Source organism: Lasiodiplodia theobromae (assembly GCF_012971845.1).
Source record: "Lasiodiplodia theobromae strain AM2As chromosome Unknown scaffold_22, whole genome shotgun sequence".
In the NCBI taxonomy this organism is placed as follows: domain Eukaryota; kingdom Fungi; phylum Ascomycota; class Dothideomycetes; order Botryosphaeriales; family Botryosphaeriaceae; genus Lasiodiplodia; species Lasiodiplodia theobromae.
The window spans coordinates 411,459-434,112 of NW_023336428.1; the positions used below are offsets into that span (position 1 = coordinate 411,459).

Here is a 22,654-nt window from a genome sequence, read left to right on the forward strand (position 1 = left end):
GGGCCCTACTTTCGGATAATGCACCAGATTCAACTTTCCATTCGCCCGGAAGAGCGTCAGCCAAATTGAAATGGAAGCGAGCGAGCAAGAGCTTTGCCAGACCAACATTCTCCGTCTCAATTGCTGCCTTGAACATTTGCTCCAACAGGGCATCAACCAACGGTTCATGGCGCATGTCGGAGGATCTCAATGTCCGGACCAAAGCTTGCATTCCGGGTAAAACCTCAGTCAATCCGGATTCGAGTGTTTTGCATGGACTGATACTACGCGGAGAGGGGATTTGGATATTGTTGGCCGCGAAAATGGTTGCAGTGATGATTTTTGTGTGGATGGAGGTATCCAGCATGTCGCGGAAAGGCTGTTTGATGAGAATATCCAAATCCGAATTCATGGCATGGGAAAGCCTCCGTACAACCGTCTGATGGTTTCCGATCACTGCCGCGCAATATTTATGGAACATCTCGGGCCGGGCTGAAGGTGTAGGGAAGGTTGACTTTGGGAATATGAAGTGGATAACGGCATCCGAGTCCATACAGGGTGATAACGGCGGAGAGAAGCTCACGCCTTCCGGTGTCGGTGACCGGCAGCTGGGTCCTGCAACAGAGTCAGCTGTGTGATCATATTAGCGCGACATCTTTGCCGTACCTCTCGCATACTTTCGATTCAAGACGTCCAATGTCGAGCCATGTCCGTATCGCGACAATGCCTTCTGGCGCTTTTTCTCCGGAACTTGGAGTCCATTGATCCTGAGATCAGTCTCTTTTCCTTCTCTTTGCCTCATATCCATCCGGCGCGACACTGATTTCCACTCTCGAGCAGTCAAGTTCTTGCGATATCCCCATTTCTTCAACTGCCGTTCGAACTGGTCGACCCTGAGTAGTGAGTGATGGGCCCAATTAGCCTTCGTGGGTCATGGCAGAAAATGGGGCGCAGTATTACTTGGCTTTGAAACCATGCCTATTTTCCATTGCATCGCGAAGATTGCGCAATGTCATGTCCTCCTCAAGGTAAAGACGTCGGATTGTTTCCTTGTGCGATTCCCAATCCAACGCCATCTTGGCCTGCTAGAACGGGTTTTGCGAAGAGAATGAACAATGGAAGACTGTGTGTTGTGGCGCCTTAAGAAATGAACTTTGAAACGACTGGCAAACGAGAAACAAAGTTGGGGCTACATTGAGTTTTTGAGGTTACTAGCGCTTGAATGCACAAGGCTGAGCTGTTTGGGGGCCTCGTAGCCCATTGGTGGACTCCAAAATCTCGCCCCGCTAATCTGTATACGGTCAAAGACCTGTGATTGGCTGCTTCCAAAATCTCATGCGGTGGCTGATAACATCAGATTGTGAGGCTGTATTACCACTGTCACACAGATTTCGCACCCTCGAACACAGCGATTGGCTGGTTCCAAAACCACGTTTTCCTCAGGCACCAGGACCAGCGTTAGATCAGGCTGGCGGCACGGTCCATTCTGTATGTCTCTTGGACGCCACGCAGCCCTCGTGATTCCGCTTCGGTCATTGGTGAATGCCAGAATCTTTCGGTGTGGCCGTGCACCTCTTGCATATCTGCTAACCCCAAAGAGTCCAACTTTCGTGCATATCAGCATGATTGGCTCAGTCCTATGTCTCCTACTTTGGTAGCTCTGCCAACTACGGTTCCCCAGCTCCAAACATAAAATAAGGCTCCTCGCAGAGTGTAGTATTTCATCAGCAGGCCCCGACCACTCCGGAAGTCAAGAACACGATTCTATTCTGTCACTGCTGCACCGATTTTCGAACAAGATGCCGTTGTCGACGGAAGCGCTCGTTGCTGTTATCAGCCTCTGTGTCTCTGCCCCGCCGACGGGATTGCTTCTCTGGCACTACTTCGGACGCAACCAACGTCGAGCTGATGACCTCGAGGAAATGCTGCTACTAAGTATAACGACTTGAAGCTGTGTAAGGGGGTCATTGGCACTAACATGTCATCTGTGATTCCAAGGCCCTAATGAGAGTGGACCGCGTATGCACCGGACGGTAGCAAGGACCGACTCCTACGAGATTGCGTACATGTCGAGGACGCAGACAGGGTTGGAGGCATATCTGATCCTTTCCGGTGCACCACTTAACCAGGTATGTGCGATGCTGTTGCGAGACTTCTACTCGGCGCCGCTGACATTTCAGCATGGAGGCTCGCACTTCTGAAGGGGTCAACTTTCCTCGAATTGCCCTGTGATCTACAGACATGGGCATCACACACACCATGTGGTGATCATCAAGCTTCGGTGTTCCCGTCCGCAGCAAAACTAGTTTTCTCATCAAAGCATAGCGTTTTCCATTCGCCTTTTTTTGTTTTTCCAAAACTCATAGAGCAATTTTATTCCTTCAGAGTAACAAGCCGCAATATTACTTTGCCTACCAAACATGCGGCGTTAAGCCGACTTTATCATTCCAAGCGTACACTTACCTCCCCAATGATCCCTTAATTCGGAACCACCCTGGGGTTGATTTTCACATCCACTCCCTTCACCCTCACGAACCACGAGTTTGTCAACTCCCACTCCTTCTTCGGGTCAACCAAATCAAACTATCCACAGCGTCAGCAATCACACATCCAAACCCAACTCAAAGGCAGCACTTACATCAAACCTCCCCAACACCGTCGGCACAACCTTATAAATCTCAAATAAGCTCAACTCCCTCCCCAAACACACCCGCCTCCCCGCCCCAAAGCTGAGCATAACATCCTTCATCCGCTTCACCCGCTCCTCATACGCCCCCTCCGCCTCGCCTTCAGCCCGCAACCACCTCTCCGGCACGAAGCTCTCCGCATCGGGCCCGAAAACCCCCTTGTCGTTATTCACGACCCACGCATTCATCCCCACAATAGTACCAGCCGGCAGAAACGCCGCGCCATCCGGCAGCGCGAGCCCGCCATCCGGCACGACGCGCTCGAGCAGCAGCCCCACGCCCGGATGCACCCTCAGCGCCTCCTTAACCACCGCATCCAGGTACTCCAACCGCACCGCATCCTCGTAGCGCCACACACCCCCGTCCGGCACCTGCGCCGCATCCAACTCGGCCCGCAACCTTGCCAGCGCGCGCGGGTTCCGCAGCAGGTAATACATGACGGCGGCGAGGGTGGTAGCGGTGGTGTCTGCGCCAGCGAGGATGTTGAGCAGCATCCAGCCGACGACGGTGCCGTCGGTGATGTTGTCGTCCGGACTCGACGCGGCCTTGATGGCGAGGAAGTGGTCGAGGTAGTCCTGGTTGGCCGTGTCGTTGGTCTCGGCGCCCGTCGTGCGCGCGACCAGCTTCTTGACGCAGAAGTCGGCGGCGGCTTGGAAGGAGGGCGGCCCCACGCGGTGAACCGGGTTCTTGTCGAGGAGCTCGTCGAGGATGGGGATTTGGCCGACCTTGTTTGTTTTTGGTGGTCAGTGTGTTGGCGGGGGAATTGGTGGCATGTTGTACGAAGTGTGGGGTGGTGGTGGTGGTGGTTGGGAGGCGGCTGAGTGCAGGAAGTTTGGGGAGGAGGAGGGGGAACTACGTACAGCGGCGAAGTAGTCGAGGGCTTTCTCGGCGGTGGAAAGTAGGTCGTCGATATCACCGCCCTTGTTCAAGAAGCCTTCCTTGATCGGCTTGCTGAAAGTGACGTCGGAGATGGCATCCCAGGCATCTGATCGATTCGAAACAGTCATCAAGTTAACTCAGCTTGTGGGAATATGAACGAAGCCAATACTTACAAAAGAGGAACCACTCGGCGATATCACACGACTTGCCCTTCTGCAAGAAGCGCTCTTCCAGCTTCGCACAGAAGTCCCTGATGACGCCGTCGACGCGGTGCTCCAGCTTCAGCAGCGTCGAGACCTTGTAGTATTTCTGCACCGGCGCGCGCAGCTTCTGGTGTAAGGCATTGTCACGAGTGCCGAAGAGGGTGCAGACGCGCTGGTCGCCCTGCATCACGTCGTTCCCGGCGTAGAAGTCGCTCTTTTGTTACGCATCGCCAGCCCTCGTCAGTGAACAAGGCTCCAGTCGGAAGGTGGGATGAAGTGATGACAGGCCTCTACCAACCTTGGGGAAGTTTGCCTTGTTGGAATAGATGAGCTTGATGCATTCTGGATCGCTCAAGCTGACAGTGTTGGGTCCGACTCTGACGACGGGCCCATATTTGGCGTGGAGCAGCCGGTGCGTGAGCTCAGCCCGGCCGCCCGCCGTGTCGAAGAAGCGCTGAGCATCCGTGAACTTGGCCAGCAGTGGGCCGGGGATGCGGCGGAGAGGGTGGAAGTAGTAGCGGTAGGCAACAAAAGTGGCGGCGAGCACCAGCACCAAGGTAAGGAGGGCCATGACTCCGTTGTTGTTTCAAAGTGAGGTGAGAGAAATAGAGACGTTGGTGTAACTACCGGGAAACGCCCCCTCCTCTTGCAGGTAGTACGGGCAACAAAGAGAGCTGTGGGGAGCAGCTCTTTTGAACCGTGGGAGAGGGACCCCCAGCATTGCAATTAATACAGCAGGTCGATGCTGCTTCAAGGGGAACCACGCCATGGACGCGGGATAGGAAATGGGTCTGCGGCACAGCAGTTGCTACCATTACTCAGGCCTCCCCACCTAACGGCTTCAGGAGAATCCGGCCGTGCTGCGGGAGAGGGACCATGTTGATCCGGGGACTGGGATGCAATTCGTGTTTAGCGCGTCCAATACGGCACTCATTCCCTGCAAAGAGAAAGACTCGAGCGCCTGGTCGCAACTGCCGATGCGATGACCTGATTTTTTGATATAGCGGTGGAGTAAGGCCCGCATAATGCAACGGTTCTGTGAAGAGATCTGACTCGCCCGGTTCTGTGGACCCATTGCCTGATATGGCTAGCGAAGGAACCGACGCAGCGGTGCGGCCCGCCCTCCGCGCGTCTGAGCGACTTTGGACCATCCGTGATTCGAGCTTTTGGATCGTCGAATTTCGCTTAGGCATGCTGCAGGTCTTTCTCCACAACTCGGAGTCTGCGGACGGCTACGAGAGACATGCCCGACCAAATGTGCTACCCTCCCCTACCAAGCCTGACTCGAATGCTTGTCACAACCTCCCTCGCGAGCACCAGCAGCCCTTCGCCTCCTCCCCTGTCATGGAATCTTTACTGTTCAAGTATCTCACTTTGCCGTTCGTCCTGCAAGCACTGGTCCCTTCTCCGAATCTTCCTCCACAACCGCTCCAATGAAGACGATGGGCGGCCTTGGGCCGACCATCATCGGCGTCATGCTCGGGCAGTCTGTACTGGCCATGCTCTTTGTCTTTCCAAGGCTGTATACGAAGGCACGCATCAACCGATCCTTGGGCTGGGACGACCACATGGCAGCTTTCTCGTGGGTAAATAATGCCCCTGGGAGCCACAAAGGCAATAGTGACGAACATGCTTTAGGTCATGCTATTGTGCTATTCTGCAATATGCTCGTATGCTGCAACAGAAGGATATGGGCGGCATGCCGAAGTGTTGGGCGGCGAACAAGCTGCTGTGGCGGCGAAAATCACCATCATCGGCCAGACTTTCTGTAAGTGTCAAGTCCTGTCTACTTACAAACTCCTGCTGACTTCTCAGGCATCATCGGTATCGCGACGAGCAAGGCCTGCGTGGCATTTTTCTTGCTGCGAATCGTCGTTTTCGTCTGGCACCAAATAGTGCTGTGGGTTTGTGTCGTCGCCATAGCAATCATTTGCGTTTTGTGCGCCTTGTTTGATTTCATTCGCTGCAATCCCGTCGCAGCAGTGTGGAACCCCACACTGGAGGCCAAATGTTGGATGGGTACAGAAGCATTTACCGATCTCTCAGTTGGTGTCGGAAGTCTGTATGCAATACCCGAAGGGAGAATCGGCTTGCTGATTTCGCTGCAGTAACGTCTGTGATATGCGACTTCGTGTTGGCACTTCTGCCATGGGCAATCCTTTGGAACCTCAACATGAAGAAAAAGGAGAAGAGGCTGATTGGTATCTCCATGAGTCTCGGAGTATTGTAAGTACAACGGAAGCAGATTGATATAGCCTTTCAACTAACCCCTTTGGAGTGCCGGAGCATCTGGTATCGTCCGTGCCATCGAGTTGAAACGGCTTTCAGGAAGATCTGACTATACTTGTAAGTACCCAGCTCATATTCAAGACTCGCACTGACGATGGCTGTAATCCGACAGATGAAAGCGTTAGCCCCATTCTGTGGTCGTCCACAGAGCTCTGCATCACCCTGTGTACAGCCTGCATGCCGATGCTCCGGCCTCTTTACAACAAAATTCGGGGCAAGAGCAGCACCGATGGCTACGAACAGTATGACAAAGCTGGGAGCGGAGCTACTCCGGCCCAAGGGATATCCCTTGACAACGTGGGCAACAACAGTAATAAGCGCAGAAAAGGCTCGACGAAGATGGGTCTCAACGAGACGACTCTTGGCGGCACCGTCATGGATACGTGGATAGATCATACGAAACGCCAAGGCAGTGACGAGGACATTTTGATAAACCAAAGAAGTGGCGGTATAACCGTCATAACCGAGATCGATTCCCAGTCGAGAAGATCAACCTCGGTCGCGGAAAGTGCAGCTGAGCATGCAAGGAGGTAGGATATAAAAAACATTGGAGGTGTCAAGGAATTCCATTTGTTTGACGAGACAATGAAAAACATTCCCGATCAGCTGAACATGGTCCAGCTCTGGCTGTCCCAATCGATGCTTTCCAGCCAAGGCATGAACTCGGCATCATTGCAGGAGAAGGGTATGGAAAAGTCAACATTCACCGAGGACGATCCATTCTCGGCCATGTGGACGTCGCTTCGTGATTCCGGGCTTAGGATCTTGTCCAGAATACGCCTGATGAATTTCCGGCCGTGTGCACATATCGACGAGCTAGGTTCATCTGCTGGGACGTAGGCAAGGGCGTTTGCAAATACACTGAGGTCCTGAATGGCCTGCGAACGGTTTAGTGGGAAGGATATTGGCTGGTGCGGGTATTGCTCCTGTCGAAGAAGCTCGACTGCAACAGCACATGCGGCTGGGAGACCTGGGCTTGAGAGCTGCATAACATGATTATCAGGAGAGGCATTTTATACGAAGCGATCGGCGACTGCTTACCATTAAGTATGCGTCTTGAAATTCGCCGAGGACTTCCCGCTTCCCAGCGACCGTGATGATGTCCGCGAGTAATCTGACCGCCACCTGCAGAAGCTCCCTCGTGTCTGCACCGGCCCGCTTGATCAGCGCTCGTTGAAGGAGAAATTCGTTATAGAGGTGCTCGATATGGATGAAAATGAGGTAAAGACATTCGATTGGGGGCTTTTGGTTGTTCCAGATGTGTTCCGGGTCTTGGCGGAGATATGTAGGTAGCGCGTCCCATGTATGCTGTGCCTTGCGCTGGATTTCTCTGCAATTCCATAATCAGCCTAGACAAGAAAATAACACACAGAGCGTAAGGCTCTCACCTTGCTCTGTCAACAATGTTCTCCACGGGTGCACCGATGGATAGCTCCAGAATATCTTCCCTAATTGTCTGTCGTGATGTTAGAATTGATAGTGTAAAGTAATAAGATGGAACGCACGCAGTACTGCACCCACGCTCTGGTCCAAGTTCGCCTCTGGACACGTGTGCCTTTCGACCACCCCTCGCTGTCGAGTGTTGCGAGGGCGGCCTCAAGATCTGGCCCATGCGATAATAGTTGTTGATCCGTGAGATCCAAGGGAAGCTGTACCACGCAGTAGCGGTAGCTGAGACGAGGCGGCCTACCGAGGAAGGCAGCTAGCCATTTATCATGAGCGAAAGCTGATGCAACAAGCCTCTTTCGAATTTCGACAAGGAAAAACGGCAGGCCTTTCGAGTTGACCTCTTGATGCCAGCCGAGGGCCATGATAGCGTTCATGATTCGGCCTGATTTCTGCCAACTGTCATAGCCTGTTGCGTCTGAATCAGTGGCACTGTTGTGGCAAAAGAAGGGAAAGCTTACAGGAGTCACCGTGCAGGAAAAGGTACATGACATTGATCTCGTACATGAGCCACATGCCGATGTCGTTTGGGATACATGTCTCTTCGCAGAATTTCAAACATGTCTCCGAAGCGCGATACATGGCAACGATCAAGCTTCTCTTGTTCTTGTACCGGCGATTATTGAAAGCCAAGAGTGGGTCCCATTCTTGGGCGAGTCAGCTTTGATGCATGGTGGTACAAAAAGCTTGAGCTTACCTGGCATAGTTGTCGCAACCACGCCTACTAGGCACAGAATGATACCGACGACTTCCCAACGGAGATTTTGGGCCGTCGACAGGTCAATCCACTCACGGGCTGTCTTGACGCTCTCGCTTCGGAGCTTCTGGTCAGTGTTCTGCCAGATGTGCTCGGACAGTTTCCTGAGCTGTCCGACATCCTGGTATTGGAGCACCTCGGCGTACTCGGACGATAGCGAGGTCATCCACTGCTTGATGATAGGTTCAATGGTGATGATTCCCTGAGTAACGGTGTACCATCGCTGTATGTAGCGCTCGAAGATGGGTATGTCCTTCAGCAGGCTGAGTATCTCGACACCTTTCTGGACATTTTCAGGACTGATCCTTGGATTAGAGCAGGAATGACAGTCATGGTCTTCCTGGCTCATGCCGAGGCTACCCTCATTTTCTGTCAGGACGGCGGAATAGCTGGTGGATCCAAGAAAACCAGCATGGTGACGTACATCCGACGGTGCAGTGTATTGGGGCTCTGCGTCGTTTGATTCATCGTCGACGACGGGCAGGGGGGCATCCAATTGAGTAGTAGAAGGAGAGGCCAGCTGAGCAGTACTGGGAGATGGCAGGTCCGGAGAAGCAGTTTGCGGGGGGCTGAGCACAGGCTCAGAGGCGCGGGGAGTAGCAGCAGCGCGAGGACGAGTCAAGGGAGCAGGATGGTAAACACACTGGTCCTGCTTGTTACGACGGGTACATCTGCCACAAGCGGGCATTATGTGGTCGCAGCGGAGTTTGCCCTTGCGACATGGTTCACACGACTGGAGCTTGCCATTCCGACGATAGGACGGGTTCAACCTTGGCGTTTGAGAGTCTCTGTTGAGCTGCTTGGGTATGGAGAATCGGGTCATGTTGATTCCGCAGGCTCATACGGCGTTCCCAGGGGACTTGGAAGAGACGGAAAAAGGGTGAAAAGTGTAAACGGGAGAGCGGTCCGCCGCGTACATAACGACGGGCGAAGGCGTTTCAAACGTGCAACACGGCGATTGCGCAAACAACGAATGACAGGAAGAACAAGTACGGAGTTCGTCGGAGTTGGTCGGAGTTGGCGGAGCGCTGTGGGCAGAGCGCTGTAGGCGGGCGAGGTCGCTACGGGCCGCCGTACACCTGTTCGGGTCGCAACTTCCCCGCTGAGAGCGAAGTCGTGGCCGTTTTCGCCACAGCGTTGTGCATCACATTTACGCCCCCAGACACAGCCATTGCTCGATCGGCCCGGGCAGCTTGGCCCTCGTGCCGCCGCCAGACTGCTTACACATTACAGCCCTACCACCACCAGGCCTCGATATCTTCTGCACACCCGACGAATGATCTTGCAACCCACCAGCGGTGTGCCATTGCTGACTGACCCAGCTGAGCGCCATGCGGCGTGGCCATGCATCCAGAAATGGAACACCCTAACGTCGTGGAAGCCCTGCTCGAGCAACATCAGCACCGCTACCAGTGTCTATAAAATAGCCTCCAAACTGCCCTCTGGCACCAGAAACCAGTCTGCACCGCATCAAGCTGCTTCAACAGTCTCTTCGTCTTCACAGCAATTTACGCCCAATTCATCTCGTCTTCCCTGTCCAGTCACGCCACCATGATTCCCCAGATGCCCTTCCGCTTCTACGGCTCCCTCGAGGGCAGCTTCCTCACAGCCGCCGAGCCGACCACCTACGCCTACAGCCCTCGCTCCTCGGTCTACTCGTCGTCGACCACCCTGTACGACGAGCGTGGCCCCCAGATCATCGAACCCCACCCGCCGACACGTCGTGCCGCAAACGAAAATAGCCAGGCAGCATCCACCACCAGCCAGGCAGCCAGCGACACTGACTCGGACCAAGGAGAGGCGAGCAAGGCTCCCTCGGAAACATCGTCGTCGCGCTCTTCGTCGCGTTCCTCGTCGCCCAAGAGGCCAATGAGCGGCCACCTGTTGTCGTCCGGTACGTAGCACCAAGGCTGCCACCAGTGTAGGACTAACAGGTTGCCTGCAGCTCCACGCATGAATGCAACTCGCCTGATGGGATAGGTGTCAGCCTGTGTCGATGAAAAAAGTCACTGCTGGGTGGGCCTCTTTTTTGCTTACTCAGGAGCCACATGCAGAGCAGCCTTCTTGGCAACGCTGCTGACGTCGGATTCCTCTTTTTGGCAACGTGGGGGCTAAGCGGGTACTGGCGTTTTGGGCATAGGGTAATTACGACATGAGATCGTCGTAGGATGTGGCTTTGTTGCGGATCTCCATCTTTGGTATTTATTGTAGACAAAGCAATTCCACGTTTACAGCCTCACTGTCTAGTTGCGCCACCGTTGCACAGGTGATTCCACCAAAACAGAGGCAGGACTCAGGCGTGCTTTTATCGATCAATCACCGGAAGGCCCGGCAGGGCGTTCAATTAAGCTCTTCGGAAGCCAAACCCGGCAAGCCATAGCGCTGCGCAAACTTGCGCAAACCTGCGCCGACTTCTTGTAGCGGAAGAGAAGGAACCCCGCGTGTGATGCCGTCATGGTCCGCGACCGGCCTTTTAGTGCGGCTGCCTTGCGGGGTGCCTCGCACGTCGGTTACACAGCCGTCGTCTCCGCCTTTTCGACAGTATCGGTGTATGTCTTGGCGTAAGCCTCCATCTATAAGTTAGTTGATGGTTGCTCCATAAGAGGGAGGCTCTTTCGCATTAATTTCCTCTGACTTGGCATTCGTGGTCGTGTAAGCCCTACAGACCGCCATTGATAGCTTCGTGTAAAGGGCATTTGACAATGATTCGTTCCACTCTCCAATGGTGGACGACTGTCCTTCTCGCACCTCTCGCTGCCTGTCAAGAAACGGCCATCCCCGGTCCTCAATGCCAGGATTTCGCCTCATCCTACAAGCTCTCGGCCGAACAGATAGCCAAAGCCGGCATCAGTAACATCACGGCGAACAATGTCGAAATCGCACTCAACTTCGAGCGCACCAATTGGGCCACTCAATCCGTCACCAACGACCCGTCCGTCCACTTCCTCTCCTCCTCTTCACTTCTCCTCACTAACGCCATTTCGAAAATCCAGATTCTACCACATCCCCAGCAACATCAACTGGACCTCCTCCATCCCGGCCGGCACCGTCTTCGCCGTCGAAAACGTGACCAACACCTCCCTCTACACGCTGCCCGCCCCGATCTCTATGTCGCGGATAATCTACCAGACAGAAACCATCAACGGTACCAACGTCCCGGCCTCAGCCTACGTCCTCTGGCCCTACCTGCCGCGCACCTTCCCCAACGTCACGGGCCTGCCCGTCATCGGCTGGGGCCACGGGACGTCGGGCGTGCTGCCGGACTGCGCGCCCTCGCACATCCGGAACCTGTGGTACCAGTTCGCGGGCCCCTACGAGATGGCCATGCAAGGCTACGTCGTCGTCGCGCCCGACTACGCCGGGTTGGGCGTCTCCTCGACCGCACCTGCTCCCCCTCCATCGTCGCCATCCCAGTCCTCATCCTCCTCCAACACCACTTCCTCCTCCTCCTCCTCCGACCCCCACCAGAGCATCCTCCACCCCTACCTCTCCAACCCCTCCCACGGCCTCGACATCCTCCACGCCGTCCGCGCCGCCCGCGCCGCCTTCCCCTCCCTCTCCACCTCGCACGTCGTCATCGGCCACTCGCAAGGCGGCGGCGCCGCCTGGGGCGCCGCCGTCGAGGCCGCCAAACACCCCCAAAACTTCCCCGGCTACCTCGGCGCCATCGCGGGATCCCCCGCGCCGTCCGGCGCCAACTACCTGACCCTCCTCTCCGCCGCGACGGCGTCTTACTCCCCGTTGGCCGCGTACATCGCAATGGGCGTCCACGCTGCGTATCCGGCCGTGGCGTTGGACGAGCTGTTCACGCCGGCGGGGTTGGCGCGGTTCGAGTTGATGCGCGAGGTGGGTGGGTGTAGTAGCGTTGCGACGGAGCTGTTTGCTGCCAACAGCGAGACGCCGGCGACGCCGTGGGTGCGGCCGGATATCGCGGACTTCTGGGCGACGCGGGCGTTTGCGGGGGCGACGGATTACGTCGGGGAGGATGTGGGTGGAGTAGAAACGCCGCTGCTGGTGCTGCAGGGGGATGCGGATTCGATCGTGGTGCCGGGTCAGACGGCGGAGAGCGTGCGGCGGGCGTGCGAGGCGAATGCCGAGAGCAGCGTGGAGTTGGTGAGCTTCGAGAACGTGACGCATGTGCCGGTCATGTTTGCCGGGCAGCGGGTGTGGCTGGATTGGGTGGCGGATAGGTTTAATGGTGTCCCGGTTGAGAAGGGGTGTCGGAATCGGACGCTCAGCCCGTTGAGGAGGGAGGAGGGGGCGTATTTGGAGGAGACGAATTTTGTGTTGGAGTGGGTGACGCAGGGGTATCAGACGGCGTAGAGTGCGTCAAGAGGAGGCTGCCCGAGAGGGTGTGGGAATGGGGATGCGGATGGTCATGGTGTGGTAGAACATGCAATTCCATTTCGTTCTTCTCAGATCGTGATAAGTGACTAAGTGTGAGCCCGTTCAACCAACATGGGGCACATTAGCAGCCCAAGTTGATTGGAATGCTTCTACCGGAAGAAAACCCAAAGTACGGAATGCTTCGACCATGATGAACAATCGAGCAGCTACGTATATAACTGACGAGATTCCGAGAGAGGTACGCGCTATGAACCTAGGCAATTCTTCATGAGACCCCAAAACCTTTTCTGCCAAGTAAAACATGATATAAACTGCAGGTATGAAGAGAAGAGGAAGGTTAGCTGTGATCAGTGAACTAATCCTCCACAGCCATCTTTCGGCGGTTGTTGGGAACGCGAAGTTCCAGGCAGCCAGGTGCACGGCCCCGAAGACTAAAGAGCCCGCGGCTGCTATAGTATAAGCATAGAGTTCCAAATTGCCAATCGAAGTGCCTATAGGATGTACTGCAGTAGTAGAAGTCCAAGGCGCCTTCTGAGTGAATCCGAAGTCTGCTGGAGCTCGTATTATGAGGGCTTCCATGTTTTCAATCGTGACAGGCCTGCATACATCTACCCTGGTCATAGTCATAACATCCTGTGGCTTCTCCCAAAGCAGTAGATAGATGAAGAATGCAACAACGGCGTAGGCGAGCGTCAGAATCTCAAGCTGTGTCGATGGAAGGTCTTCGTGCGCCCGGACCAGAATTTGCGTGACGAGCCACAGCACTTGGAGAACTGCCAGAGCTTTGACCAAGATGCTTCCGCGATTCTGATTCGCTAAGGCTCCCATGGAGAGTCGAGGCATTTTACCGATGATCCCAACGTCTTTCGCATAACAGCTTTGGCTCCCGTTAAGGATCCAAGTATCATACTGGAAGATGAACGCCGTATGCCACCACTTATGAGGAAGATATTCGGCTTCTCGGGTGATTTTTTGGGCCACTAATCTGACGATAGATTGATTAAAGACAGAAAAATAAAGTTTGGTTGGTCCCATACTTTCATTTTCCATGTCCTGACACTCAAGCACTTTTCGCCAATCGGACTCGAAAGGGGTATCCTCAGTACTCAACCCTGTGAGTAGTCCCGCATCTGGCCTTTCCGATGTCTCGAGGCCATGGTCGCCAGTCTCCGCCGTGGTATGATCATTATTTGAGGTATTTCGAAACCTCGCATCGGGTTCTGCGGAAGTCTTCATTATTTGGTCGGGAAAATGGACGGCAATTCCTCCCATGTCAAGAAGGAAACTGTCGGCCAATGTCCATGTCTCCCCTGTTTTCTTCGCGTACTTTAACGTCTCAAGGGCGGAAAAAAATTGCAGCCCGGCAGAAGCCATCTCTATCTCCGGTATGAATAGCATCCTGAGAGCGAACATCATCTGGCGTCTGAAGAGGTACAGCTGTTTCCTGAACATCTGTTTCTTATTCTGAGGCTCTGCCTGACTTGGCACATTTGGTCGATAAACCGACCACGTACAGAGCACGAAGATGCTCAGGCAGGACCAAAGGATGTCGAGAGTGCCGCGAACGGGTGGCGAAGAGACGAAATTCGTGCCCTCAGGGGGGAGTGTGCAATTGGGTGTGAACGTCGTTGGCATTGTTGATAACGGTGAGCTTTTCGTTTGGCAAGGCTGAGACTGAAGTGCTTCTGACTGCCTCTGTGGGGGCCCAGCTGAGCCTTATATGCGCGCGACGAGGCTGAGAGCGTTGGCGCCCGGTCATTAAACGCCAGAACAGCACGAGGCTATGCATGGCCATGATTATCTGCGTGAGGTGTGTTTTCCTGTGTAACAGACTATGAGAGGCCCAGAACAGCAGGTAATATGATGAGATTGGCCCACCGTAAGGGATGTTGTGGGGGAATCTGCAGTCATCCACCCTTCGGGGATCCTAGTATTGCTCGTGTTAGTGGTCAAGAATGAGCGCTCCTAACCCCCTTGTAGATTCTCAAGCATCCATTTGGATGATCGACACGCCACCTATAATATAGGGCCATGCATAGCCTCCTCTTGCAGCTGAATATTGGCGCCATCTTTACGACTCCTTAGTGACAGGGCGTCTAGGACTGTTCTGATGATACTGATAGGCCAAGCTCGCATAAGTTCAGGGAAAAGCAGCGTGGCACAAGCGGTCAGCCCTGGAAACTCTATTTCTTCGTTTTCATCGCAGGTTGCAATGATCGAATTATTGCTTGACTGCAACTGAAAGAGAGGTGACCACCTATGAAGTCTACAGCCTGACACGTAAGCTTCCTTGGCTAAGTAGCCAACCTGCTGCGACATTTTGTTCTCGCTGAGGGACCATTTGTGATATCAACGTTCAACCAGTGAAGCCTCTTCACACATCAAAACAAGAGCAAAAAAGGCGTTCGGAAACAAAAAGGATTTGGGTACGGTGACCCTGTCGGAAACTCGCATTTCAGCAGCTGTAAGCCACACGCAGCAATCGGTATCTAGCCATAACACATCCACAAAAACAATGAAACACTAATCCAAGATGATTAAGAAAAGGAAAAGGAGAACACCGGCAGTGCTCCGTGCGGGAGGCACATAATCCGCGGGTATCGTGTGCGTCGCGGGTATCAGGGAAGCATCAAAACAAAAACATCCCGACCCCGTACGAGGAGCCCGTTCATTAGCTTGAAAAAAAAAAGGAAATGTGAGAAAAGCGTACTTGTAGAACAAGCCAGGAAGTGGAAGCATGGCACGACGCTTTCAAAAGCGACAGATGCGGACGACGGATAATTAGCAGAAAAAGGGAGAATCTTGAAAAGAACGCCGAAGCAGTTTCGTCTAATCCCGCAACAGATGCCCACTCTTTGGTATCAAAACTCCGTCTCCGTCCGCTGAATGCTGAAGGAAGGTGTGGTGAAGAAAGGCAAAAAAAAAAAAAGAAACGGTGAAAAGAGGGGAACAGTCAAAGACTACAGTATCGAACACATGGATATCGAACAAATAAAACAAGAATCTGCATGCAAATGAATGGACCCGGGCTTCAGCTGTATTGCAAATTATGCAAAGCCGGGAAAGGCTTGATTAACCACAGCTTAGAGGTTGCGGATATGAATTAGGATTAGTTTCCTCAATCCTTGAGGCGAAATGCCTTTCTTAGCATTGGGAATTTCTTCTTCTTGCCACTGCGCCCAATGATGACGTTGCCTAGCGGTTCAGATTCAGCAGTTTCCCCGCCACTACTCTGCCGCTTGCTAAGGCGTGGTCTTGTTGGTGAATCATCAGAAGTCGTAGGCCGTCCTGCAGCAGCGTTAGGATTTTCATCCTGAACTGCAGGCGGGAGTGGCCATGATTCCGATGTTCGGCGGCCATGGGAATCACGTCTGTGAAGCTTAGCGCGTGGCGAGCCAGTCGTCACAGGGGAGGTCGCATCGGGAGGTGTCTTCGGGGGTACATCTGCAGAGTCGCGACGTTTCTTGCCCAGACCGAAAAAGCCCCGCTTCTCCTTGCGAGATGGGCTAACCGGAGAGTCCGTAGCTGACTTGCTATCGCGCAAAGAGTTCTTTAGCCCTGCTGTTGCACCATTGGGATGACCATTGGTGGCAGCCGCAGCACGTCGTTCAGCGTTTTGAGAGGTGGAAGCCTGAGCTGGTGATGCAGGACCCTCTGTGTCGCTCGCTTCATCCTCGAGCTCCGTTGAGTCTCCATCATCATCAGCCCGTCGCGGGATACCCCGAACTGGCCTCAGTCCGGACGAAAGTTCTGCGACATCGTCCTCGTCATCTGAATCAGCGAAGCGGGAGCGGAACGTCGGCAGCCTGGCATCATCTTCGTCATCACTGGAGTCTTCGTAGCGTGACTGGAAGCGCGACGAGCCCGACTTAGAGAGGTCTCGTCCCGAAGCCTTGCTGGTGGAAAACCTGGATGGTTTGGCAGGCTGTGAACCTTGTGTCCGTAAAGTGGGGTATGAAGAGTCCTGAGTGCTGATCATCGGTTTCCGTTTGCCGAAGAAAGAACCGGTCGGGGACAATGACCGAATGCTCAATTTTGAAGAGCGAGGTGCCGCAGCCATAGTGGATGGGGTCGCCCTCAGAGTTGGAGCTGGGGTAGATGCGTGGGCTCTTGGCGAAGGTCCAGAGCGCATACTTCGTCGCATGGTGTATCTACCATCAGTAAAAGACGAAGATGCGCGTCGCTGCCTTTTAAAGCTGCTATCGGACACATCCGAATCGTTGGACAGCGTTCGACTAAGAGGAGGCATGGTCAACACTCGATTTGGCGGAGCCGGAGCGCTCGGAGGCGCGCTTCGCCGATTTGGCGCGGGGGCAGCCTTCGCTGAAGCAAGCGGGATGTTTTTCTTCTGGAGTGCACCTTTTGGCTCACGTGCCTCAGCTATAGCAGGCTCGCTGTATCGGGAAACCGCAAAACCTGCGGGAGTATCTCGCATTGAGGTCCGCATCGGTTTTCGCATACTTGGTGCAGAAGCCCCATTATTATCCGCTGTATGCCTTTCCGAACGCATGCTCGTTCTCAGGGCTGGCTTTTTCGGTTGTGGCGCTTCGCGCGCGTGTGGCAAGGGCGCTGCCTTCTGCGTGGGTCCAACAGCCACCGCAACTGGCTCAGGAACCACTGTCGCTTTCTTTTTCGGTTTGGGAGATTTGAGAATCGGAGCTGCGTCATATTCAAGAGCGGCGGCTTTCACAGATGGCTTTTGCTTGTGTTTGCTTGACACTGCCCTGGTCGGCTGGTCTTCCCCCTTCACATCGCTCGTAGCTGATGGTGCGGCTGATCCTTTCTGAGAAGAACTTGGCTGCTGTTCCTGTTTGTCGACAAGCGGACTTTCTGGAGGTGATACAGAATGAGTCTCCGACGGCGGTGGGATAATCGGACTTTCGACGATAGCATCCAATGAGGCGAAACCACCATCTAGTTCAGAGAGGTCTTCAGCAGCGTCACTGTAGATGCTGCTATTGTCGCTGTCTTCATCTGAGCTTTCACTAGCTGAGTGATCGAGATAGCGGTCTACGCTGCTTTGGCGTGATTCGACTGGTTGAAGGTCCTTGGCAGAGAAAACGTGGAAGCGACCACCACGGGCTGCACCAGTGGTATCGTAATGTTCTTGAGACGCCAATGAAGCGGTCGTAGTGGCCAGACTTTCGTCGAACGACTCGTCATCTGGGTCTGACCATGAGCCAGGCATCTCGAACGGAGGCTCCTGATTTTCAGCATCGGTTCCTGGAGTCGCAGGCTGCACAGCTATTTGAGGCACTGCTGGTACTTCAAGAGCCGGTGAAGCCTCGGCTGACTTCTTCTCAGGAATGACAGGGAGAGTAGTTGCACCGCTTCCAACACCGTGGAATCGTGGTCTCTCGTTGCTCTCCGGCTCGGACTCATCGAGACTCGATTCCGTGTCGTCTGAGGCGTAGCCAGAGCCCTCCACAGAAGTGACCTCAGGTGCAATCGGATCATTTACACCCTTAGACCGTCTTTTGCTTTCATAGTCTCGAGCAAGGACACCACCGACGGCGTGGTCACTTGAAGCTTCAAGAGGCTCGGCCATGGTACTTGTGGAGTTGGACATCGACGGGACAGTTTCTGTGACCTTCTCAGCAATTTCCTCGCCGACAGGACGACGTTCTCTCCTGATGCTCCCAAATGAGGGCAATGCAGGTCTGGGTTTCATGATTTCATCCAGGTCATCATCCATACCCTGTAGAGTTCGGCCGCTCCATCGAGAGGACTCTAGGCCGGCGGGAGAGGAAGGCGAAGACGGTGAATCTTCTTCTCGAGTAATATTTTCCTCAAAGCTTACTCGAACTCCCTTCTTCTTCTTGCGAGGACTGGGCTTGTAGCCATCATAAGATCCAGCGTCTGAACTAACATCTGAATGCGCTCGTCCAACAGCATGAGAGGCAACGGGCGAGCTGGTTCGAATCGAGGAAGAAGGCGAGTGCTTCAATGCCGATTTCGCAGGCGATATCGATCTTGGCGGCGGCTGATGCTTCATACCAGTCGAGATGTCCACGGCGGTTGGCGCAAAATGTGCTGAACGAGCTGGACTGAGCGAAGATTGTCTCTCATACATCTTAGCACGTCCAGAATCAGGCTTCAGCTTCTCCGAGTCTGCACCTCGACCAATACGCCGATCATTTTGCGGGCTGACTGCTCTTTGTCCCCCCTCTTTGGACATTGTTGGTACCGGCGCCTCTTTTGCAACTCCTGGGTGTTCACCCAATTCGGCCTTTTCTGCTTCTTCCTCAACCTCAGGATTCTCCATCACCGTCGAAGGCTTCCTAACAAGTGGAGACGGCTTCGATCGCGGACCGGAACTCTCGGAGTCAGTCGAGATGTCGGACAAGGATGAGCTTTGAGGACTCTGCGGACTTGGCGGAAGCTCCGGAGCTGGGGCTGAACGTTGCGGTGACTGCATGTGCAACGACGAGGAACTTTCCGGAGATGCAGCGCCTCCCCGCGGCTTACTAGCCATGGCCCCCTCTGATAGATGCCTTCCCTCTACACCCGCCGCTTTCTTTTTCTTTTTCTTGGCTACTGGAGCATTTGCAGCATTTTGTATTGATAACCCCAGCCCAGTTGCATTTGTAGTCGAATTCTTTGGAACAATAGGTGCTGTCGTGCGGATGTCCTGCCTGGGCTTCTGATCGCTCGTGACCGGGCTGGTAAACCACCCACTGTGACCTTTCTTCATAGGCGGCGGACTCGCCGGAGGCGTGTCTCGAGGTGACATGGGTCGCGAAAAATTAATTGAAGCCCTCTGAGACCCGTCTTTTGCGTCCGGAGAATGACGCGGCGCCCGCTCGGTGGATACCCCCGCGCCCCGATCCCCTGGCTTGCCCGATCCTAACGCAGCTTCACTCGCGGCACGCCTGTGTTTGGAAGCCGGCGAAAGATCCTTTGGAATTGCTGGCACTGGAGGTGCATTAGCATCCGCAGGCGCTGGCGCCCTTACCCTTCCCGACGGTGACGGCGAACGAAAAGTCCTCTCACTCATAGAACCGGAACTCGGTTGCCTCCGCACTCCGGGAGCACTCGAGGAACTCCCAGAGGACCCCCTCCTTTGCATGCGCTTCGTCTGGATGCTGCCGACTGGAACCGGAGAGGTGCTGTGGGTGCGCAGGGCCGCTGCCGCTGCGGCAGAGGAGAGGGATGCATTGGAGTTTGCGCTCTTCAGGAATGCCTGACTGGCAGCGAGGGCAGCGGTCGGTGTCGGGGCGCTGGTGTTACGGTTCGGGGGCTACACAGCACATTGAGTCAGTGTCAAGGCAGGCGCACGCGGGAATGAAAGCCGGATCGGAGCCGCGGCGCATACCGGATTAGAAGTCGCGCGCCGGCGCGACCTGAACATGATGGACGGAGGATGTTTGGGAGCGTTGCTAGCTCGTCATAGCAGCCGAGGGTCGTAGGATGTGGTGTCGTGGAAGCAAGGGCTTAGCGGGCTGATGTCATGGGGGACGCGGATGTGCTGGACAGGCGCCAGCGGAGGCCCTAAAGGAGTGGAACGCGACCGGTGCTTCGCCTGACACACGCAGCCGCAGCTGAAACGCAGAGGACACGGAGCCGGGGTAGTGTTGAAACGATGAGTGGCCCGGCGGTGGAGCAGAGGCGAGGAGATGCGGAGGAGAGGGTCTCGGCGGGCGATCAGCGGCGACGTGTGGTGTTGAAGTGGGTTTGCCGGGAAAGAAAGGAAAGCATGCGCCCCAGGATCGTCACCAAGGGTGCAAGCATTGGCCGTGTCGTCATAAGCGGCCGGACCGCAGTCGACACCCATCCAAAACACATTTACGGCAGTGCTCGTCCGTCGCTAACGGCATTTGTGCGCCGGGCGAGAAAAAAAGACGCCGGCGAGGTGGAAATTCGTTGGCTGGCCTAGCGCATTGAAACGCATTGGAGGCCCTGTTAGGCAAAGACCTTTGATTGGCATGCATCCACAGCCTACTCCTGCGCCTGCCCTCTGGCACGCGGACGCCCAGCCTTGTACCTGTGCCGGTACCTTGCGTGCACGAGGAGACAGGATGACGCTTCTGGCGATCGGGCAAGGCTGAGGGCCCGCCGGCCGTACCGTAGCGTTAAAGTTTGCTGACGCTACTGCGCCGCCGTCAAACCACAGACAAGCGTCCCGACAAGTCACCGTCCAGCCTGGAACAAATCCGGCGTCGGTCTGCTCGGAACCCAGAGAAACACCAGAACCGGTTCGTCCCAGTCCTCAGGAGGCAAATGCGTACAATATCCTCTCGCAGCCGTGGATTTGTTTTTTTTTTTTTTTGCTCATGTCATGGGTAGCTGAAGCTATCGTCCGGACTTGTATGTAGAATTTTAAATTTGACATTCTCGTCCGGACGATAGCTTCAGCTACCCACGTATGTTACTTTTCTAAGGCAGAGCTGGGGTATAGTTACGCTATGCTCTAGAGCCCTGCTATTATTCGCGCTAGCCATCGGCTGCAGCACCCCTCTGTAATATCCCGTAGACCACTCATGGCACTGGAGACTGCTGCTACCGGCCAATGCAGTGCAGATCGTCCCCCATCCGCGTGCGCGTGCTCTGCCTGTCAGGCAGGGTCTTGCCTTAGGCACGTTCGCCTTCCCCGCAGTCTCCTTCCCGACCCGCAAGTTCTCCAGTGCTGCAACTGCTCCTCCTATATAAATACCGAAAGAGGTGGTCTCTTTGACCTCGGTCCACGATCGACTCACCCAGCGACGCTCTGTATCTTCCAACTTACACCTAAGTTGCCTTTCCATCCATAACACTCCACCATGTTCCTATCCAAGGCCAAGGTGGCAGATGCTTCTGCCGATCTTACACCGCTCCCTCTTCCGCTAGGCATCACTTCGCGTCAGATCCCGGACACCGCTTGCGGTCTCTCCTTTCACATTCTGGAGGCAGGGTTCGACTCGACCCGCACCAAACCACTCATCCTCCTACTGCACGGCTACCCTGAGCTCGCATACTCTTGGCGAAAAATCATGCACCCGCTCTCGTCGGCTGGATTCTACGTAGTTGCCGTGGACCAGCGTGGCTACGGTCGAACCACAGGCTGGGATGATTCGCCATACTCTACTGTTGACTTGTCCCAGTTCACCATGACGCGACTGGTCGGAGATATGCTGGTGCTGGTTTCGGCTCTCGGATACACTGAGGTTCGATGCGTCGTCGGCCATGACTTCGGAGCAGTCAGTGCAAGCTTCTGTGCGTTGATGAGGCCTGATGTGTTCAAGAGTGTGGTTATGATGAGCCATCCATTCAAACCTCCGCCGTCTCTTCCGTTCAATACTGCGAATCAATCGCCATCGGAGCAAACGCAAGGAGATACGATAGTTGGACGAGACATTCAAGGAGAACTTGCATCGCTCGATCCTCCCCGCATGCACTACAAGTGGTACAACAGCACGGCACAAGCAGCACAGGACTGGGATAATCCACCCCAGGGCCTGAAGGAATTCCTGCGGGGATACTTTCACCTCAAGAGTGCAGACTGGGCAGTTAACAAGCCATACCCGCTGAGCGAATGGAATGCATCAGAGCTGGCCAAGATGCCTGAATACTACGTCATGCCGCTTTCGGCCAGTATGCCTGACGTTGTGTCGTCTAACATGGCCAACGAGGACGCACGTGCAACTGAGAAGTGGTTGTCAGACGAGGACCTTGCGGTGTACGTGAGCGAATGGGAGCGGAATGGTTTCCAGGGCGCGCTTAATTGGTATCGGTGTCAGACCGACCCGAAACAGACGCGAGATCTCCATCTGTTCGTGGGGAAGAAGATCGATGTTCCGAGCGAATTCGTGACAGGGACGGCCGACTGGGGGAATTACCAGGTGCCTGGAGCACTGGAGAGCTTCCCGAAAAGCTGCAGCGACTTCAGAGGAGTTTCGTTTGTGGACAATGCCGGCCATTGGCCCCAGCAAGAGCAGCCGCAGATCGTCGTGGAGAAGATCCTAAGATTTGTGACGAGCTTGTAGGAGAAGCTTGGACGCAGTCGATCCGACGCAAGATTATTGAGAGAGTAGTAGGAGACATGAGAAGCTAAACAGTCGGGCCTACCTGAAGACGATTCACTGACGGAT

At 54.8% G+C, this 22,654-nt stretch overlaps 7 protein-coding genes across 7 annotated transcripts; 4 read left to right on the forward strand and 3 right to left on the reverse strand.

The window, feature by feature from the left end:
* Positions 1 to 2,457: 2,457 nt before the first annotated feature.
* Positions 2,458 to 4,319, reverse strand: LTHEOB_7400 (Benzoate 4-monooxygenase cytochrome p450; the record flags this gene model as incomplete). The annotated part of the gene is made up of 5 exons (XM_035516763.1): positions 2,458 to 2,562; positions 2,618 to 3,391; positions 3,527 to 3,651; positions 3,719 to 3,962; positions 4,047 to 4,319. 5 exons carry the CDS (start codon positions 4,317 to 4,319, stop codon positions 2,458 to 2,460), a joined length of 1,521 nt encoding a protein of 506 aa, XP_035371371.1.
* Positions 4,320 to 5,181: 862 nt separating this feature from the next.
* LTHEOB_7401 (uncharacterized protein) lies at positions 5,182 to 6,571 on the forward strand (the record flags this gene model as incomplete). The annotated part of the gene is made up of 5 exons (XM_035516764.1): positions 5,182 to 5,334; positions 5,387 to 5,516; positions 5,857 to 5,974; positions 6,027 to 6,094; positions 6,150 to 6,571. 5 exons carry the CDS (start codon positions 5,182 to 5,184, stop codon positions 6,569 to 6,571), a joined length of 891 nt encoding a protein of 296 aa, XP_035371372.1.
* Positions 6,572 to 6,639: 68 nt separating this feature from the next.
* LTHEOB_7402 (uncharacterized protein) lies at positions 6,640 to 9,063 on the reverse strand (the record flags this gene model as incomplete). Its single annotated transcript, XM_035516765.1, has 6 exons — positions 6,640 to 7,020; positions 7,079 to 7,367; positions 7,426 to 7,493; positions 7,543 to 7,892; positions 7,945 to 8,130; positions 8,181 to 9,063. 6 exons carry the CDS (start codon positions 9,061 to 9,063, stop codon positions 6,640 to 6,642), a joined length of 2,157 nt encoding a protein of 718 aa, XP_035371373.1.
* Positions 9,064 to 9,791: 728 nt separating this feature from the next.
* Positions 9,792 to 10,220, forward strand: LTHEOB_7403 (uncharacterized protein; the record flags this gene model as incomplete). Its single annotated transcript, XM_035516766.1, has 2 exons — positions 9,792 to 10,134; positions 10,186 to 10,220. The coding sequence occupies 2 exons, from the start codon at positions 9,792 to 9,794 to the stop codon at positions 10,218 to 10,220; spliced, it is 378 nt and encodes a 125-aa protein (XP_035371374.1).
* Positions 10,221 to 10,942: 722 nt separating this feature from the next.
* On the forward strand, positions 10,943 to 12,563 carry LTHEOB_7404 (Secretory lipase; the record flags this gene model as incomplete). The annotated part of the gene is made up of 2 exons (XM_035516767.1): positions 10,943 to 11,172; positions 11,234 to 12,563. 2 exons carry the CDS (start codon positions 10,943 to 10,945, stop codon positions 12,561 to 12,563), a joined length of 1,560 nt encoding a protein of 519 aa, XP_035371375.1.
* A 3,219-nt stretch (positions 12,564 to 15,782) lies between these two features.
* LTHEOB_7405 (uncharacterized protein) lies at positions 15,783 to 19,938 on the reverse strand (the record flags this gene model as incomplete). Its single annotated transcript, XM_035516768.1, has 5 exons — positions 15,783 to 15,905; positions 15,994 to 16,520; positions 17,415 to 18,983; positions 19,596 to 19,827; positions 19,903 to 19,938. 5 exons carry the CDS (start codon positions 19,936 to 19,938, stop codon positions 15,783 to 15,785), a joined length of 2,487 nt encoding a protein of 828 aa, XP_035371376.1.
* Positions 19,939 to 21,346: 1,408 nt separating this feature from the next.
* LTHEOB_7406 (Epoxide hydrolase) lies at positions 21,347 to 22,549 on the forward strand (the record flags this gene model as incomplete). The annotated part of the gene is made up of 1 exon (XM_035516769.1): positions 21,347 to 22,549. One exon carries the CDS (start codon positions 21,347 to 21,349, stop codon positions 22,547 to 22,549), a length of 1,203 nt encoding a protein of 400 aa, XP_035371377.1.
* Positions 22,550 to 22,654: the final 105 nt, after the last annotated feature.